Source organism: Syngnathus acus, chromosome 16, assembly GCF_901709675.1.
Source record: "Syngnathus acus chromosome 16, fSynAcu1.2, whole genome shotgun sequence".
Classification (NCBI taxonomy): domain Eukaryota; kingdom Metazoa; phylum Chordata; class Actinopteri; order Syngnathiformes; family Syngnathidae; genus Syngnathus; species Syngnathus acus.
The window spans coordinates 7,147,703-7,166,598 of NC_051101.1; the positions used below are offsets into that span (position 1 = coordinate 7,147,703).

The 18,896-nt window shown below is 40.3% G+C and overlaps 2 protein-coding genes across 5 annotated transcripts; one reads left to right on the forward strand and one right to left on the reverse strand.

The window, feature by feature from the left end:
* Nucleotides 1-217: 217 nt before the first annotated feature.
* On the reverse strand, nucleotides 218-7,998 carry LOC119135487 (zinc finger containing ubiquitin peptidase 1). Of its 4 annotated transcripts, none has more exons than XM_037273092.1 (12): nucleotides 6,582-6,814; nucleotides 5,396-5,423; nucleotides 4,456-4,981; nucleotides 4,288-4,386; nucleotides 3,785-3,880; nucleotides 3,564-3,673; nucleotides 2,965-3,133; nucleotides 2,376-2,564; nucleotides 1,868-2,033; nucleotides 1,494-1,654; nucleotides 848-1,105; nucleotides 218-501 (listed from the first exon to the last, which is right to left on the reverse strand). In XM_037273092.1, the coding sequence occupies exons 1-12, from the start codon at nucleotides 6,608-6,610 to the stop codon at nucleotides 494-496; spliced, it is 1,839 nt and encodes a 612-aa protein (XP_037128987.1). In that variant the 5' UTR covers nucleotides 6,611-6,814; the 3' UTR covers nucleotides 218-493. The 4 variants fall into 4 exon arrangements, with proteins under 4 accessions (XP_037128987.1, XP_037128986.1, XP_037128988.1 ...); XM_037273091.1 differs by having other exon boundaries at nucleotides 218-396; nucleotides 885-1,105; nucleotides 6,582-6,813; XM_037273093.1 differs by lacking the exons at nucleotides 5,396-5,423; nucleotides 6,582-6,814 and adding an exon at nucleotides 7,715-7,998 and having other exon boundaries at nucleotides 218-396; nucleotides 885-1,105.
* On the forward strand, nucleotides 6,846-14,317 carry kpna5 (karyopherin alpha 5 (importin alpha 6)). Its single transcript, XM_037273095.1, has 14 exons — nucleotides 6,846-6,984; nucleotides 8,442-8,573; nucleotides 8,909-9,010; nucleotides 9,090-9,189; nucleotides 9,300-9,394; nucleotides 9,589-9,720; nucleotides 10,211-10,299; nucleotides 10,377-10,476; nucleotides 10,622-10,785; nucleotides 11,140-11,218; nucleotides 11,311-11,436; nucleotides 11,517-11,644; nucleotides 11,898-12,076; nucleotides 12,613-14,317. The coding sequence occupies exons 2-14, from the start codon at nucleotides 8,445-8,447 to the stop codon at nucleotides 12,798-12,800; spliced, it is 1,611 nt and encodes a 536-aa protein (XP_037128990.1). The 5' UTR covers nucleotides 6,846-6,984; nucleotides 8,442-8,444; the 3' UTR covers nucleotides 12,801-14,317.
* Nucleotides 14,318-18,896: the final 4,579 nt, after the last annotated feature.

Here is an 18,896-nt window from a genome sequence, read left to right on the forward strand (position 1 = left end):
GTTTTAATTTCCTTTCACGCCATTTTGTAACATATTGCAGTCCTTCATTAAATCCGGCAGTAGGCACTGTTTAACTTTCATTGCAGCAAACTGGGAGCCAATTGGGAAACTTGTCAGAAAATCATTCATCCCTGTAAATCCCTGATATTGTCTATACATATATATATTTTCTTACATTATATTCAATTTATGAGTAAACCACTCCACCACCAGTAACTAATTTTGAACATTTATTAGCAAAAGTGCAACATACTGTACATGTTGAAATGATAAATTAAATATTCACATAAAAACATGGGTAAAATGGAGATGGTGAGATACTTTAAAAAAAAAAAAAAAAAATTCAGTTCATGGGATCCTTTCAGCACACAGTGTTCTGGAGTTCAAGATGCGGATCTGTTAAAACAAATAACAGTGTGCTGAAACTTCAAATCGATGAAACTCTTCATCATTTGGCAAAATGTATATTCACAAACAATACTGTGCAAAAGTCTTATTTTAATAATCATCTTCATGTCATCTAGACAGCAAAAAAATAAATGAGGACAAACAGAGCATGATTATTTAAAAATTATGAATTGGTTTCCACAAAACTTAGTAGCTCATGGGCTGATGAAGCACACAACATTTTTCTCAGAAACTTTATAAATGTCATCGTTAAAGAACCCCAAAATTGCCTGATAACAAATAAATGGACAAAATCATACCTACACAATATATCTATTTTTTCCTGCGTTTGCAAATGATTTGACCTTGATGGCGGTCTGTGTACTGAATGACATCTTAATGTAGAAATTTTGCCAAAACAAAATGGTAACGTGGCATGAAATGAGACTTTCACACTGTACTGTATGTACACTGTATAAACAACGCTGCCATCTAACCTGTTTCTCTTCAGTGGACAACACACCATCTACCCCCACCACCTGGTACTGCTTATGTTTCAGGCTGCCGGGAAGCTTTCGGACATTGCGGATGGCTATGGACGCAGTGTCTCTACTCATCAATTTCATGGTGTCTGATGACGGCGAACCAGGATCCAAAAGCAGAAGGCACAGGCTTCCAGTCTTCCGCTGCTCCAAACCCACAATGGAGCGACTATGCCCTAGGGGACGAAGGAAGAAACGTTTGACATATTACTATCCCAAATTTTTTTTAACAGGTTTGGGGATACGTTTAAGCAATTTTGGGGATTTCACTTGCGTGTCCAAACTTGGAATATGAGTACTTGCCACACCCAGTTGATGTTTACTGGCAAACTTAACATAAAACAAAGTAAATTATCCCTTTTGTATTTAATACAGCCACGCAGCGTAGCCTTTTAGTCTGCCAGTGTAATGCTAAGTAGCATCTGTCACGGTAATTATTGGTACATTGGATGTCTGGTTCATCTTATTACCCATTTGAAATCAATTTTCCCATAAGCCCCCCAATTCATGATTAAGACCTAATATCCATATGCAGTGCGATTTTTGTTGTTGCTGTGTGCGTACCTTGATGCTGCAGGTACAGTGGGGGCAAGGAGGTCTGGATGATTCTGGGAGGCAATCTGCTACTCGTGCTGGACTGACTGAAGTACTGTTTGACCCACTCAAAGAGCCGGGAATGGGTGCCTCCTGGGCCTGTTGGCTGGTGGAAGTCGACAATGCGGCCGCTTAGAAGAAGAAAAAAAAATCAAGACACTGGTTTAGAAGACAACAAATGGATCGTTTGGAAGGATGCTCATAATGACATTCATGATAAGAGCCAGTGATCTACTAATTAAAATTAAAAATAGAAACCAATGAAACTTTGTTTAACTTAGATATGGCTCAACTGAAAAACAATAAATAGTGCCTAATTCGGCAACAAGTTGAATGGTAAACACCTGATTCCTAGAGAAGTGAGAAGGACGTAGATCTCGGTGGCACCAATCCAGGCTCGCGTTCCTTGGAGCTGATGATTGAAGTGGGACGCCCCTTGAGGATCAAGTCCCAATTTCCATGCATCCTCAATCATTCTCTGCACTCGTGGAATACTTGGCACTGACTTGTCTGAGACAAAGTGAGCATCAAATGAATACATTTGTGTTTGAGATTATCTTTCATTTGTTCAACAGGTTAAGGAATACAATGAGGTGGATGTGAATCGGTAGCTGTTTTATTTGCGCTATATACAGTTGCACATGGTTAACAGTAAAGTCTGCACCCCCCTGATTCAAAAGCCAGATTTTTGTTGTTTAAAAAATAAGACCATGACAAAATAATTGAATCTTTTCCCTGCATTAAATGAGACCGATAATCTGTACAAATCTATTGGGAAAAAAAAATATTAACAGAGGGAAAGTAAAAATAAACAACTGATAATCAAAGTAGGATGTTCATATTAGGGCGGACCTTGTAAAGGGGAGGCAAATGTATCAAGTCTGAAGAGGGATGAGAGCAGCATCTGGAAGTTTCTGTATCCACAGCCCCAGCCTTTGTCACCCAGCGAGGAGCAATAGTGATCAGTATCAGCGCTGAGCCACACGTGCACACAGTCTTTGCACTCAGTCTGATAGTATTGACACAAGGCTTCAATGACACCTAGGCCCAGGTGGATAAAAAAATACACGTGAAATTACACAGGGAAAAAGTATGACATTCAAAATTGCAGTTTGGCAATCCCTATGTGTCACCACTAGTCTAAACACGGCATTCTGATTAATTATGCGTTTAAGTAATATGGGTTAAGGAACAAAATACACCTGTTTTTATTCATCTCAGCCATTTCACCACTTGCTGTCGCTTGAAAATGACATATCACAGTTTCCACGTCTCAGGTTACAACCAATCATGGCTCAGCTTCAGAAAACTGGTGAGCCTTGACTGGTTGTCTCCTCAGACCTGTTGAAGAACTGCTTCAGTGTAATAATATTTATACATCCGCAAATACAAATACAACTATGCATGATGGTCAAGGTGCAAAGACAAGACATCACTTTACCCTGAGTTCTGGTCCTGCCGTCATCAACCCCTGAGGCGAGAGACTCCATCATCTCCACCCTCTTAAAATGATACTCTGCGGGGGGCATAATGCCGCGGGCCACATCCCTCTTCAAGGTCTTCTCCATCTGTGTGCGATAGCCACCACTGCCATCCAGGCCAAACTGCCTCTGCACAGGGAACATATTATACGCCGGTCCAATTGATACATAGAAACCTTACAAAAACTACAAGACAAAAATACCAAAGCATGTGCTACTGTCATTAGGTGGTTCTGTGACTGTAAATTTTGATAATTGTAAATAACAAAGATTGATAGTGTTTCATGCTCACACGCCAGCGATGTTGTTACATTCAAGTTTTTAAGTTGGCATTGATGCTCATTGTGACAATGGCATAATGGCATAACCTTACTTTGTACAATTTACACTTGGTAAATGGAAGTGATGAAAGATTTGACGTCATCACATACTCAGGACACCTATAAAGCAGATCTAAAATGAACATACCTGAAGTTGGAAGCTAGATATTTATGAATCAAATAAAATGTGGAACTTTCAGGGACGATAACTGCAAATGTCTGCTCTGAAAACCTCAAACCTGCAACTTTTTAAACTGCTCCTTCTCCACTTGGTTCTCCTCTGCCATCCTCTTCTTGTCCATTTCCTGCTGAAGTTTCCAAGCCAGTCTTGAGTCTGAATCAGAGGTCCCTGCAGCAAATGCAAACAAGCAATATAGGGTTGTAGCATTGATGGTCAAATTAATGTTCCTCTATAATTAGATCCAAACAGTTTAAATGATGGTACGAAACAATCTCCCACCTGCCTCATTGTCTAAATGCAGTTCGACATGTTGCTGCAGTGAGGTGCTGTCGCTGCAAACAGCTGGGCACATTGGGCACTCAAGTTTCTCGGGTACTAAAAGACATTTGGGAAACCTTATGTCAGTCCAATAACAGTCTTCTTTGATTTGATCAAATCAGCAAATATGTGATCCTAACTCAACCTTTTAAGATAGATTAAAAACACTCTGAGAAAATTAAGTGATTATATTTAAGAGTTTCTTTTCAGATATTTCAGTCAAAGGGACTTTGCAGAAAAGCAGCAAACCTTGTCTTGTTCAGGTGTTCATTCAAGTGACATTAAAGTATAATAATAATAATATCCAAATGTCAGCAAAGCACATATTTCCACATAACTTAGAAGAGGGACATTGAAATGAAAAAAAAAAAACAGATTGATGTACATGACATCAAGGTGATTTAGCTCCTAGACTATTATGGCCTTTAGCAAACATTAACACATTTGTCTACATTAAACCATACCTTCCGAATAGTCCTGTTCCTGCAGGTGTAACTCAACATGCTCCTGTAGAATGCTGGTGCTGTTGAAGACTTGTGCACACATGGGGCAAGAGAATGGCTCTGTAAAAAGGATATCAACACTAATTTATAACTCTTAATAGGACTTTGGAGTTTAACATACAATTATACCATTCTTTGGAAAGGCTGGGCGCTTCTGTTTGGGATTTTTCTGCTCAGATAAATATCCAGCATTGTCCAGAACAGGAATGCTCATCTCCAGACCACGCTTTATTCCTGGGCTGACAGATGTTGATGAGATGGCTGAAGTCCCCTCACAGGTTAAAACTCCTTTACTTTGGGTAAACACGGTATCAGTTCTTTGTTGAAGTGGCAATGAGTCACTGGATGATCCACAGGGTTTTGCTTCAATATATGTACCACTGCTGCCTGCCTTTGGATCTTCATTCTCTGTCAAATTTGTGCCGATTGGAGGAGGACGACAGGAAGTGGAATAAGATGACTTTTGGGCTTTGTGTTGGTAGTCTGGATGTGCAGAGCTAATATGGTAGGAAAGTTCATCGTAGGACACTCCAGACAAAGAACATAGTGGGCAACTCATGTCATTTTCCAGATGGCTGAGGAGCAGATGTGTCTTCATGTCCTCATCCAACAATATTTCCTCACTGCATATCTCACAGGTCAGCATAACCACCGCCTGTTCATTCAAAATAGAGTCAGATTAATCATTTTCATAGAAAAATATGAAGCCTCAGAATGGCTCACCTACATTTTCAGAAATGTTGAAGCACCACTGCTTCACTAAAAAGGAAGCGCTTTATTGATTAAGAGCTATTGATCGAACAAACGCCAATAGTCAATTTGTTGGTTTGCATCTTCGGGGAATAAGACGAAATTCGTCTCTGAATGAATAGTGACCATTATGATCTCTAACGTTATAAAGAATTCAAAATTCGGACTTCGAGGGCCAACGCGAGTCATGAGTAAACACGTATACGTGATTATATTGACTAAGTCATACAGTGACTGACGTAAAGCGACAAACTTAAAAACACGTATGTTGTTGGTTTAAAACAGCACCGGGTGCATAATAACATGGACATTTACTTACCGTAACCAACGATATTCGAGGCTTTGCAGCTGACGTCATCAAGCTACCCACATTAGCTTGGCGGCCATCTTGGCGGTCAACTTTTCAGTGCCGGTCAACGACTCACACACGCTTTCTTGTTATATCTGCTGCTATTTGAGCTTAAAAATGCCGGATACCTGCTGTGCTGTTGGATGTAGCAATAGACGAGGCGATAAACCAAATCTTAGCTTCTATAGATTTCCGGCGAACATGAAAAAACGTGATAAATGGATCGCGGATATTCGTCGTGAACGATGGAAACCTACGATTTACACAAGGATATGCAATGAGGACTTCATGTCAGGTATGTAAACAAACTATTCACCCCTGATTTGTTTCACAAAATGTGAAATAATACAATATGGGATGATACAAATATGATTGTTGAAAATGCTGGGTGCATTTTTAGAAAGGCAGCAAGAGCAGCAAGGCAGGGAATGGGATGATTTCTTCAGTTCACCCCCCCGTTTTTATTTTGTGTTTATTTTTTCATGATGGCTTGAAAACGTTATCAATGTAAATATTGAACTTCATATTGGAATTGAACAATTAATTCTCGAGTGAATGCATTAGGAAATTTCCCCAAAAATTATTATGAACCTTGTGAAACAATTTTTTTTTAATGTAGCATTTTTTAACAAGAGGGTTTTTGTTACTTCATTTGGCACAAGGTCAAATCTACATTGGTAAAGTTTTCAAGCCATTGGCACAAGGTTAAAATTTTTATTGGTTAATCTGCCATATCAGACCATCATGCACAAAACCTGCTGTAAAATACTTGTAGGCATCCAGACACTTGTATGCCTTAAGGTCCTTTTCAGTGTACGGAGATGGTGAATCGACGAGGTAATTATAAATATCTGGATATGAGAGTTCAGGCAGGTCGGCTGTTGCAAAATGCTCGGGCGATTTTAGCATGCTTCTCGGTAAAAGGTACGGATCCGTTGTGCCAACAAGGTTCAACTTCTCTCTGTAACGTTTCTTGGATTCTTCATCCAAATGCCCAACTTCGTTGGATAGCAAACCAGCCATAATTCGGATGAAATCGGTGAAAATGTAGCGCAGAAATCAAACAATCTATACAAACACGTAGGAACGAGCTGACCGCCAAGATGGCGGCATAACACAAAATCACGTGATAAAACCACGTGACTGCAAACCCTCATTAATCAATACATTTCTCGTCTCGATCATGTGACTTCCGGAGGCTAAACTATCATATTATATATAAAAGAAAATGCAATAAATTGACAAAATATAAATGTAAAAATAAAATGTTCGTCCTACCCATGTGGGTTTGTTTATTTTCAAAATATATATCACATGCCCTTTGCTATCTGTTTGCTATCTTAGAATGACAGGCCAGGCGATTTCATTTTCGTGCCACAAAGCCACCGGAAACCAATCGACAGCTGGCGGAAGTGACGACTATCTTGTTGACGCGAGGTGTTTTGTGGGAAAATTATCGCCCGGTCGCCATTTTCCTCTACCGACGGGGGAGGCAATCTAATAGGAATTGGAGTTTTGAAACACCCGCAACGTTTTCAAGTCCGTCAAACCTTTAGTGGGTAAGAATCCCCCGCCCTGTATTTCGAATTATATATGTTGTCATCGATGTTGAATGTAAACACACTAGTGGGTGAGAATAGCTGCATGTGTAAAGGGGCTAGCACTAGTGCTAGATTAGGAACCGATTCAGAATAGCCGAACAAAAATATTATATTGCAGCGAGTCGAAGTAGAAGTTTCGAGAAGCACAGCCAAAAACCTCTTCCGTTCGACTTTTTAAACCTGTGAAATCGTATTAATGGAAGTTGTGAGTGAAGACGAAAAGCAGTGCAACGTTAGCATTTGACAGCACTGTTTAAGGGGTAAGCCCCGATGTGACGGCACTGTTTAAGGGGTAAGCCCCGATCGGAATAACGGTTGATAAAGGTAAAAAAAAAAATGTTTTGGGAAGCTTGACAGTAAATCGCTGCAGTGTTATGTGTTCACCGGAAACTCATTCCATTATAACGAATGTAAAGATTATTTATTGATTGACGCTGAGATCTCAACCCCCAAGCCATTTGTCAAACCTCGATTGCTGTCATTCCTTTTGGTTTGGGTGGGGTAGGGGTGGCGTTTCACTTCAATATTGGTCAGTAGTAGTGTGAGAGTTGGCTAAGTTTGGTAACTCTGTTGGAATGAACTAGAATTGTGAAGGACAACAAATGCACATTAGTCAATAATAAGTTACTTAAAATGAATAGTCACAATTTCACCCTGTCAGATGTTTAGTTCCTCTGTGGAAACTCACCAAGCAACTCGGTCCACTTTCTTGCCGTTCCCTGCAAAGGAACTGCAAGAATCCGATTTTTTGAGAATTGCACAGTGCTTGAAGGCAGTGCACGCAGGAGCATGCATACAGACAAAACCCAAAGTATCCCGAAACATGCTCTGGTCAAGAGATCAGCAGTAAATTCCAGAAACCTGATAGAGGCAAACGTCTTGACAGTCTGGCAAAGTACTGAACCAAGCAAGTTCTTTGGGAAGTGGTAGAATATTTTTTTTATAGCATGGCAGAGCATGTCGTGGTTGAAGGAAGAATTTGGATCTTAAGCTTTTGCACATTGTACTTTATTCTCCAAATCCCAGAATTATTAACAGGCTTACACAAACAAGTAATCGGAAAGGTGTCAGTGTACATTCTGTGCCTGACAAGCACTATTCCCAAAGGGTAAAGACAAAGTCCAGGAAGAAATAATTTACACTTCAAACAAAATGAGGAGGAATGTCTCTCTTGAAGGGAATAAAAGGAAATCACAAATTATAAAATTGTATCGAAATAACAGTTTAATTGAAAACTGAAATTATTTTGGAAGGAAAAACAAATGTCAGGATAATAGTGTGCATGATTAAATAAATTACCCAGAAAACTGAAAATATGTAAAGACAGGAGCTATTCAAGGCTGATTTAGCCTTTTGTTAAGGTCTTCCTTTGCGTTGCTTAATACTTAATCCTATGCTGTGTCCTGACTCTTCAGACCATGGCGAGTCCAGGGAAAGATAGCTACAGGATGAAGAACTACAAGAACAAAGCTCTGAATCCTCAAGAAATGCGTCGAAGGAGAGAGGAAGAAGGAATCCAACTGCGTAAACAGAAAAGAGAGGAGCAGGTAAACACTCGTGTAGAATTTATGGAGCTCATGAGATGGGACTACAAATGTCATCATCACAAGCTGCTGCTGCTGCTTCTGCTGTTGTCAGAATTGAGACACATGTGAGACCTTGTATAGAGCTGTGTGTGCCTTCTCAAATCATCCAGTTTAACCGTAGTACAGTAAAAACGGGCCACAAAAAACGTGTAGAATGACGTTTGCATCAAACAGCTGCATTATCGAGAAAGCGGGACTGTGTATGATTGACAAGTGAATCCAATTATAGCTACAAAATGTCAAATGCATTTCATGTGGAACTAAACTAATCACGTGGCACCCTACTTTGCCCACAGCTGTTTAAGAGGAGAAATGTATGTACGCCATCAGGTGATGAGTCAATGTCAGATTGTCCAATCCAGGATCCAGACATCAGCTCCACAGTGCCGGTCACCAGCGTAAGTCATGTAGAATTAATCGTGAAAAGTGTGAATATTGATTGCTGCTTTGTTTAATCGAACTATCTGATACCAACAGGATGGCGTCATAACACCTGACATGGTTCAGATGATTTTCTCTGAAGACCCAGACCAGCAGCTGATTGCGACACAAAAATTCCGAAAACTGCTGTCCAAAGGTTTGCGTTTCCTCCCTTCGAGTTAGTTTGCGTTACAAGAACAGTCTTATTGACTTATCAGTCTCAACCACTTACGAGAAGATTTAAAAACTTGACTTTTTTGTTTTTAGATCCCAACCCCCCCATAGACGAAGTTATTGCCACGCCTGGCGTTGTGAATCAATTTGTTGAGTTCCTGAAGAGGAGTGAAAACTGCACATTGCAGGTAAAGTGTTTTGCTCGCTTTCACAATGTTAGGCGTGGACTTCAATTTGGGTTTTGAATCACATGCGGTGCTTTTGATTTTCATCATAATACTTCAGCAGATTTTTTTTGCATGGCAGACAATATTTGCCCGATTGTTATGCTAGTCTATATCATGTCTATGTTGTCTATATGTCTGTGTTTCTGTTTTTTTAGTTTGAGGCAGCCTGGGCGTTAACCAATATTGCCTCAGGCACCTTCCAGCACACCAAGGTTGTGATTGAAACAGGAGCTGTGCCTATTTTCATCGAGCTGCTGAATTCTGAGTATGAAGATGTGCAGGAACAGGTGAGAACCTTTGTATGCAAATGAAAACAACACTATATCACTTCCATATTTACATACTGCTTACGCTTAGAACACCTACTCCATCAGAATGTCTGGTGCGCATTATATACGCTCCAACTTGGTGTAAGTGGATCCCAATACATCAGGCATCACCGATAATGATAATGGATGGAAACAATTCAAGCACAAGCTGCTGATTCAAGAGAGGCTGCGTTTGGAAATGAATGGGAGGGAAGCGCGCTCTGCCTCCCAAACAGACACACAGGAAACGTTAAAACGTATTTGGCAAATGCAGTAGCTAGTATGTAAATGCAAAGATACATTCCAAACGGACAACATGTGGAGCTTGCGTTGTTCAGCTGTCACGACCGACAATGTCATGAACTTTGGTGTTCTTTCTGTTGTACATGCATCCAGGAAATGTTGAGCCCTACTGGTGATTCACAAACACAACAATAGTAGGAACGGTGCTGACTGTGGTGTGTTTCAGGCTGTGTGGGCACTGGGCAACATCGCTGGAGATAATGCAGAGTGCAGGAACTACGTACTCAACTATGGCATTCTACCTTCTCTACAGCAGTAAGTTTTTCTCCTCCCGTCACTGTGTTCTACATTATTTGGTCACATCTAAATGAGCCTGCTGTCTGTTGATCCAGGTTACTCGCGAAATCCACCCGTCTCACAACAACTCGAAATGCAGTTTGGGCTCTGTCCAACTTGTGCCGTGGGAAAAACCCGCCACCGGATTTCTCCAAGGTCAGTTAGCAAGCCTGCTTTGATGAATACAGGAATTGTTTTTCCTTTTTATGCATTTCTTCTATTTGAGACTTTATTCCTGCAATTAAGCTGTTCTTGTCTTGTCTTTTTATTTTTTTTTATTTTTATCCTTAACCGCTGTCAGGTGTCGCCGTGCCTTAGTGTGCTGTCCAGGCTTCTTTTTAGCAGTGATCCAGATGTGCTCGCAGACGCTTGCTGGGCCCTATCCTACTTGTCTGATGGTCCCAATGAGAAAATTCAGACAGTCATTGATTCTGGAGTTTGCCGCAGGCTGGTGGAGCTGCTCATGTAAGAAGCCTTCAAATGTAACTTCAACGGAAGTACATTGAAAAATGAAATGATGCGGCAATGCATTCTCGGACCCACATAGTGTGAATGACATGTTCACGTCATGCCTCGAAACATACATTAATAGTGATGAGCTGGAACTTTTGGTTTGCCTTAGTGTTGTTTACGTCAATGACAAGAAAAGGCATAATAGGGAAGCACGGTCATGGTGAAAAGGGACTGCTGTTGAGTCATGTTCTCACTCAAGGCTAAAATGCACAGTCAGCCTGCTAACATGACCACCATTTACTGCCATTTGAGTCATTTTGACACTATTTTTCTCCTCCATTTTCTTTGTGTCTGTTCTCTCTAAAGGCACAGCGACTACAAAGTGGTTTCTCCCGCTTTACGGGCAGTTGGCAACATTGTCACAGGAGATGACATTCAGACACAGGTTGAGTCCAGCCAATCACGTAGCTCCCATGCACTAGATTTATGTGCCGCTTTTATTCTTCTTGAATGCTTTTTGTCTGTTTGTCATCACAGGTGATCTTGAACTGTGCAGCGCTGCCTTGTTTGCTCCACTTGCTAAGCAGTCCCAAGGAGTCGATCAAAAAGGAGGCCTGCTGGACTGTGTCCAACATCACAGCTGGAAACAGAGCTCAGATTCAAGTAAATGCTGCTAGCAACAGATATTTTTCCCTCTTTCAAGGCAGGTCGATTTATTTTCTTGCTGACATTCCTTTTACCAGTGTGTGATCGATGCCAACATTTTCCCGATACTGATTGAGATTCTTCAGAAGGCAGAGTTTCGCACAAGGAAAGAAGCAGCGTGGGCCATAACAAACGCCACTTCAGGTGGTACTCCTACACAGATCAGGTACCAGATGTTTTATCTTATTTGTCAGGAACGTTTGTAGATATATATTTGTTATATTTTACATATGCGACAACAGTGAAACATATAACATCAATTTTGAACGTTTTGGAATAAACTGACCAATGAAGTGCAAAACATAATTGCAACTACTGTATAATTACATATTTTTGTTTAATTTTAATGTCTTATTACTGTTTCATCCATTAATTGGAAGTGACTGACTTGAGGATGGTTTCCTGTTTTGTGTGAATAGGTACCTGGTTTCTCTGAGTACCATCAAGCCCATGTGTGACCTTCTCACCGTGATGGACTCCAAGATCGTGCAGGTCTCACTGAACGGTCTGGAGAACATCCTCCGACTGGGAGAACAGGAGGCTAAAAAGAATGGAACAGGCATCAATCCCTACTGTGCACTTATCGAGGAGGCTTACGGTACAGCTCTGCATCTTAGCACACAGCTTACACAGTAGCGCATGAGCAATTTTACAAAATGGATATTACCGATACATTTACTGGAACACTGCATTTAGTTGGTTTGTATTTAGCTGAAATAAGAACGTCATGTAACATTTTGACTTTGTATGCATAATGCTCAATTTTGATGAAGACTGTAAAACGTTTTCATAAAACACAAGTAATCTGTATTTTGTGCTTATAGCAAATCATACTGAGAAATGGTTTCTGACTATTTTAGATACATAAAACAACATCTCACAATGATCAAATGCAACCAGCAACATGACAAGTAAAAACATGGAATACGCACTCCAAATGCTTCTTAAAAAAAAAAGTCCTTGAATTCATAATCAAAATATTGTGTTTACAATAGTGGGACCACAGAAAACAAGAGTAAAAAAAATTCTTTCACTTGACGTAAGACTTTGTGGTCATGATTTTTAGCCATTGGAACTTTGGAGATTTTGGTGCCCAATGCCAGTGATTTTTACATTTCATCCTTCCTTCATCAGGCTTGGACAAGATCGAATTCCTGCAGAGTCACGAGAACCAGGAGATCTACCAGAAGGCCTTTGACCTGATTGAGCACTATTTTGGTGTGGATGAGGAAGATGCCAGCCTGGCGCCACAGGTGGACCAGGGTCAGGGCCAGTTCATCTTTCAACAGCAGGAAGGACCCATGGAAGGTTTCCAGCTCTAACGTCAATCACCTCACCTTCACCCCGTCGTCGTTTTCCTGAATTCAAGGATCTCGCTATCTGATAAACAAGGTCCTGACCTACAGTAATCTTTTCTGGGCCAGCTCCACCAGCTCCCCCCTCAGACCATCCACATCCTCAAGGCCTTCCAAAACAACCATCTCTGAAATGATGTCGAGATGTGTGAATACTGAGCTAAATGTTAGCGCATTAGGCCCATTAATGCTTCCTCAACATGAACGAGCCCGTACGGGTCGGTCGTACCTGCACTAAGGAAAAAGAAGTATTCTCTTTTGATATAGTGTAACCTTTGGTTTCCATTGATGTTTTATTATGAAACCCAACAGTGCTTGTGTCTCAATCGAAAACCAATCACATAATTCACATTCATATCCCGATTGAAATGTGAATTTGCCTCGCTATTGCTCAGATGGGGTGGGAGGTAAAAATCCCTCAACAATCTGAGGATTTTATTCTATTATGGTCGAAATTGGAAGGGGTGCCTGTCATGACGACACAGGTACTGGATGTAAATACAGTGCAACTGTCAATCCTCAGAGAGCCCCTTCCTCCTGATGGACAACTGTGGGTCCTTATTTATTTATCTTGTGTGAGAGCTGAGTTGCTTCTGTTATTCCAGCTTTCAGGTCAGGCTGATAGTTCCTTTGTAAAGTTTTCCATCTTCCCGTAGTCAGGCAAGATTGCTGCCTGTGATAGGATGCATCCTGAGCAAAGGTCTCATTCAAAGAACGTAGCCTAAACTAGCAAAATGAATTGTTGTGAAATGATGAAGCAGGGTTGACATTTTGTATAGCATACATATGTGTAAGATTGTAAAGCAACTATTTAAATGGCAGTGGGATGTTGATGTATGAAGGTGTAGTGTTTACAGTCGTGACTGCTTCTCCTTGATACCTCAATAATTAGGATGAGGTTACCCTACTCTGAACTTGTGTGCTTTTTTTCCCCCTCACATTGGGACTTGGTGGTTGAAGTTATATCCATAACAGAAGCACAGTGTTATATTTTTTGTTTTTTTTCCCCCCCTACTTGATGCCATCCCCTTCAAACGTACATTAACCATATTTCTTGCACATAAATGCACAATTGATTACTGCAATGTTAATTGGTGGACAACGAGAAATGATCTATATTTACATGGAAATATTTGTAATGCAGAATTTATTTCATCGAGCACATTCAACAGTGTATAGTTTTCTAATATTTCTGGTTTGTATGAATTTTTTTTATGTTTTATTAGCACATTTCTTGTTTGAGAATTCATTTGCTGTGTTGTGGCTCTCGGAAAAAAAAAAAAAAAAAAAATCCTGATAGACCTCCACAAGTCTGTGTACAGGTGCGACATATCATGCAGCCAGACTGAGACTTTGATTTTGGACAATTGAGTCAAACGACGCCTGGAAGTGAAGCTGTATTATGTTGCTGGCAATGCCTGTGTCTGGAATACACATCTGATATTTTCTGGCAAGAACTAATAAATGCAACCGTCGGATACAGACTCCATCCACTTCCTTTTTGCGTTAGGATATTTTTTTTTTCATGCAGATGCTTATTTATGCTGACTAAACCCATTCAATTCACAGCCAATCGACAAGAAACATAATGGGAGAAAAAAGACGTTTAGTGGTGCGTGCAGGATTCCCCAGTTTTTCTAGGATTTTTTTGGTATGCCTATGTTTTGCACCGCATCCTAGGCGCAATGTTATTCACCTATATACATCCATACAGTTGTCTAATCTCGGTCGAGCCCCGGTTTCGCTCCCACCATTCCCTTCGTTCATTTTTTTTGCAGGGAAAATCAAGCGACGCCCTCTGGCAAATGTCACCAGGATATGCCCTCCTGGTGGTAGCCTGAGAAGCATCCTAAACAGATGATCGTGCTCCTCTCAATGCGGATCTGCAGCTCTCCAATGAGGCCAGACAACCGGTAGAGAAATCTCTTTATTGTCATTTCAATCTCTGATCTTTTTTTTTACGGCCGCTAACATAAGTCCTTCATACTGGTCTGTCGTTTTGTACCCTTGTTCATTTTAACACATTAAATTACATTTTTAACCTCCAAGTCTGATATGAGTACCATTGGTGATTCTTGTGCGCCCTCTTGTGGTAACCGAACGAATCACAGTATAGAGGTAGATTGAGGTCAAAAGTTATGTACTTGAAAAAACAAAACTCGTACTTGAAAAAAACAAGTTAAATCCGAAAAGTTTTTTTGAGTTGAAAATAGTTTTGCTTCGCCTTGGTAATTTTTTTGAATAAACTAGTTTATAAAAACAAAAACCTAACTCTTACTCTAACTTTTATACTAGTTTATTAAAACAAAAACCTAGTTTATTCAAAAATATTACCATGGCGAAGCAAAACTATTTTCAACTCAAAAAAACTTTCAAACAAGTATTTTTATTTTTAATGCATTGTTTTTTCTTTCAAGTTTTAAGATCAGCACGCTTATTTTCAGATTCAACTTTTATTTTTTCCAAGTATGAGTTGTTTTTTCAAGTACAAAACTTTTGACCCCAATCTATCTCCATGAATACACTACAATAAATCTTTATGTTGTATTTATTTATTTTTTCCAATTCGACACTCTAGCATTTAAACTTAAAGAACTGTTTTTCAAATTATTTATGTACAATTTCGTTTACCTTTTACAACCCCCTCATTTAAAATCCCGGAGTTTTTGCTTAAAATATTTTGAAATAGCATATGCTAATGCTTTTCCTATATTTTGCTGTTGTTCTCAAAGATGGCATCTTTTTCATGCAATAATGGTTTTATTTGTGTTTGATTTTTCTTTCTATTGTTGAGGCCTTATTTTTCATATACTGGTTTATGAATGTGTCTGTGAATGGGTGAATGTGGGGTTTTATTCGTTGAAAAGAGTGTCTTTTCTTATAATATTTTCAGAATATTTAAGCATACTACTATTTATACATAAGTATTTCAATTTTGATCATTATAGTGGTATGTTGTGAGGCCATTATTTTTGGGAGTGTGCTACTTTGTGTGAAAACTTTGAGAACCATTGGCATAGCCGTGGGTCCAGTAGCTTTTTCTCCCAATGTCCACCTCCAACATGGCGGACAATTAAAAAAAGTTGGAATTGGGGGGTTAGATCACCAAATGATTCCCGAGCGCGGCACCGCTGCTGCTCACTGCTCCCCTCTCCCCCAGGGGATGGATCAAAATCACATGGGGATGGGTTAAATGCAGAGGACAAATTTCACCACACCCAGATGTGCGTGTGACGATCATTGGGACTTTAACTTTAACTTTAATGAATTACTGAGAATCTAATTGATTGCACTTAATCCCGTAATGAGTAGGAGCACATCTATGTTTCACATTCAGTGGTTTGTGGTCACACCGCAGGGTTGGGTGAAGGCGTGTTTGAGCGTAACTTCCGTGAAACAGTAATTGGAATGATTGTTTACCGTAATGTTCCATCTATAATACGCCCCATGTATAATACGCACCCTAAAAATGGCATGTCGATGCTGGAAAAAGCCTGTACCCATGTATAATACGCACCCAAATTTTGACTCTTACTTAAGTCCGTAAACGTAAAATTATTTCAGAAAAAAGATCATCTTTGGGAACAACCGGATGTTATTCTGCCGGTCAGTATCACTGCGCATGCGCTAGCAAACTCGATAGCGGAGAAATGTTTCGGATTTGTGTAGGGTACATTGTGACAGCAAACGAGCAGGTGATCGAGCAAGCGTCTGATACGAGAGCATTGTGTTCGTATGGAGAAGCATCCTAAACAGATGATCGTGCTCCTCTCAATGCGGATTTGCAGCTCTCCAATGAGGCCAGACAACCGGTAGAGAAATCTCTTTTTTGTCATTTCAATCTCTGATCTTTGTTTTTACGGCCTCTAACATAAGTCCTTCATACTGGTCTGTCGTTTTGTACCCTTGTTCATTTTAACACATTACATTTTTAACCTCCAAGTCTGATATGAGTACCATTGGTGATTCTTGTGCGCCCTCTTGCGGTAACCGAACGAATCACAGTATAGAGGTAGATTGAGGTCAAAAGTTATGTACTTGAAAAAACAAAACTCGTACTTGAAAAAAATAAGTTACATCCGAAAAGATTTTTTGAGTTGAAAATAGTTTTGCTTCGCCTTGGTAATTTTTTTGAATAAACTAGTTTATAAAAACAAAAACCTAGTTTATTCAAAAATATTACCATGGCGAAGCAAAACTATTTTCAACTCAAAAAAACTTTCAAACAAGTATTTTTATTTTTAATGCATTGTTTTTTCTTTCAAGTTTTAAGATCAGCACGCTTATTTTCAGATTCAACTTTTATTTTTTCCAAGTATGAGTTGTTTTTTCAAGTACAAAACTTTTGACCCCAAGGAGCACACCTATGTTTCACATTCAGTGGTTTGTGGTCACACCGCAGGGTTGGGTGAAGGTGTGTTTGAGCGTAACTTCCGTGAAACAGTAATTGGAATGATTGTTTACTAATTCGATTTGCCACTCCCTTGTGATTTATTCTGTACTCCATTCCTTCACCGCTGCCCCCTTCCTCATATGCCCGGATCTTTCAAACATGACAATACTCATGAAAAGCTTTGTGCACTAAAATAATAGTCTCAAATTTAAATATTCATATTTGAAGCTGATCACACCAGAAAGCATGCCTTTCTTGAATGTACCCTCCACTGCGAAATACAGTAACTGAATGTAAGCATAAAATAATGTATTTGAAGAATTATACCACAATACTTTCATCATTAAAAAAAAAAAAGATTTCTATTTCAACAGAAAGTACTAAGACTTTTTTGTTAAACGTGATTAAGTCTTTGGACGTCATTAACAAAGAGAGGACAGTACGAACCGTTCTTGGCTCTGATATCTCATTTCATCTTAGTTGCATTTCAAGAGAAAATAAATCAGATTTAGCGATTAGTTTCCAGCGTATCATAAATGTTGTCCTAACATGGCTTTTGTTTATTTTTAATCATTATTTTTTGCAAAAGCATCACTCCCCATATTTTTCTGTTGACATAGACCTACTATCAACACACATTGTGTGTGTGTGTGCTTGCACACAGGGCGTTGTGATGCGAAGTGCAGTGGTGTTGGAGTAGTTAGTGCATGTTGCATGCTTCTTCCTGCTTGCTACCTTCTGCTTTCAGCTTTCCGGGGGCGAAAAGAGGAGCCGAGTGCGTAGGTCTCCCCAGCCGGTACATAGCCTCTCCACCGTCAAGACTTCTGCATGCCTCCTCGTGGCCACACATGGTAACTGGGTGCCTCACGGCTCCAGGCCAAATTGCAGGGGATCGATCGGGGGAGCAACAGTGGGCCCCTAAGCGTGACGTACAGGCCCAGCGGCGTGTGGATGTCCTGGTGCCCGCTAACCACTGTCCCAGCTATGGGGGAAATAGCACCCCCGCTGCCTTGTGGGTATCGTCTGTAACGAAAAGGCTAAGGGAGCAAACCCCGACAGGAAACCCGGCTCGGACTCCGTTAGGCAGACTCATGCTTTAAAAAAGCATTGTTCTGGCAACTCCTGCAGCCAACCTGATGCCAAATGTATCGGTTCACCGTTCCTTTGGATGACAACAGGAAGGCCGAGAGGGAAGCCCTGATGCCTGGGAAACTCGAGGCTTCCATAAAACTTGCCCAGGCGTCTTGCGCACTGGAGAGGCAGACGCTGTGCAAAGAACACCTAACCTCCAGACACAAGAAATCTATGGTCTTTCGAGACTGTGATGCCGATGATGATGACTATCAAAAGAACAACAACCGGGGGGAACGATTTACGTAAGTACTATAAAAAGGTTTCTCCACACTCCTCCAATGTGCTATGTCTTTGTCACACAACCAGACCGACAAGTTTGCAGTTGGGGGTTTTCCGCGTGCGTGAGACTTGATGACATGCCGCACCTGAGGCTGTGTACGTTCCAAGTTTGAATTATTTTATTGTCTTTAAATGTGATTTCCTTTGTCTGGGAAACATCACGTTTGCCTTGCCCTTCTTACTGTTGCATGCCATCATGACAACATGACGAAGTCAAGTAGGTCAACAGGTGAGATTATTTGCACGCATCTGAAAGT

Coding starts and splice junctions, on each gene's coding strand:
- LOC119135487 (XM_037273091.1), bottom strand. CDS start 6,610: ATGATCGAGACGAGAAATGTATTGATTAA. Junction 4,982..5,395: donor CTCGAATATCGTTGGTTACG/GTAAGTAAATGT, acceptor TTGAATGAACAG/GCGGTGGTTATGCTGACCTG. Junction 3,134..3,563: donor AGCAGTTTAAAAAGTTGCAG/GTTTGAGGTTTT, acceptor TTCCCTGTGCAG/AGGCAGTTTGGCCTGGATGG.
- kpna5 (XM_037273095.1), top strand. CDS start 8,445: ATGGCGAGTCCAGGGAAAGATAGCTACAGGATGAAGAACTACAAGAAC. Junction 8,574..8,908: donor AACAGAAAAGAGAGGAGCAG/GTAAACACTCGT, acceptor CTTTGCCCACAG/CTGTTTAAGAGGAGAAATGT. Junction 11,437..11,516: donor GAAACAGAGCTCAGATTCAA/GTAAATGCTGCT, acceptor TCCTTTTACCAG/TGTGTGATCGATGCCAACAT.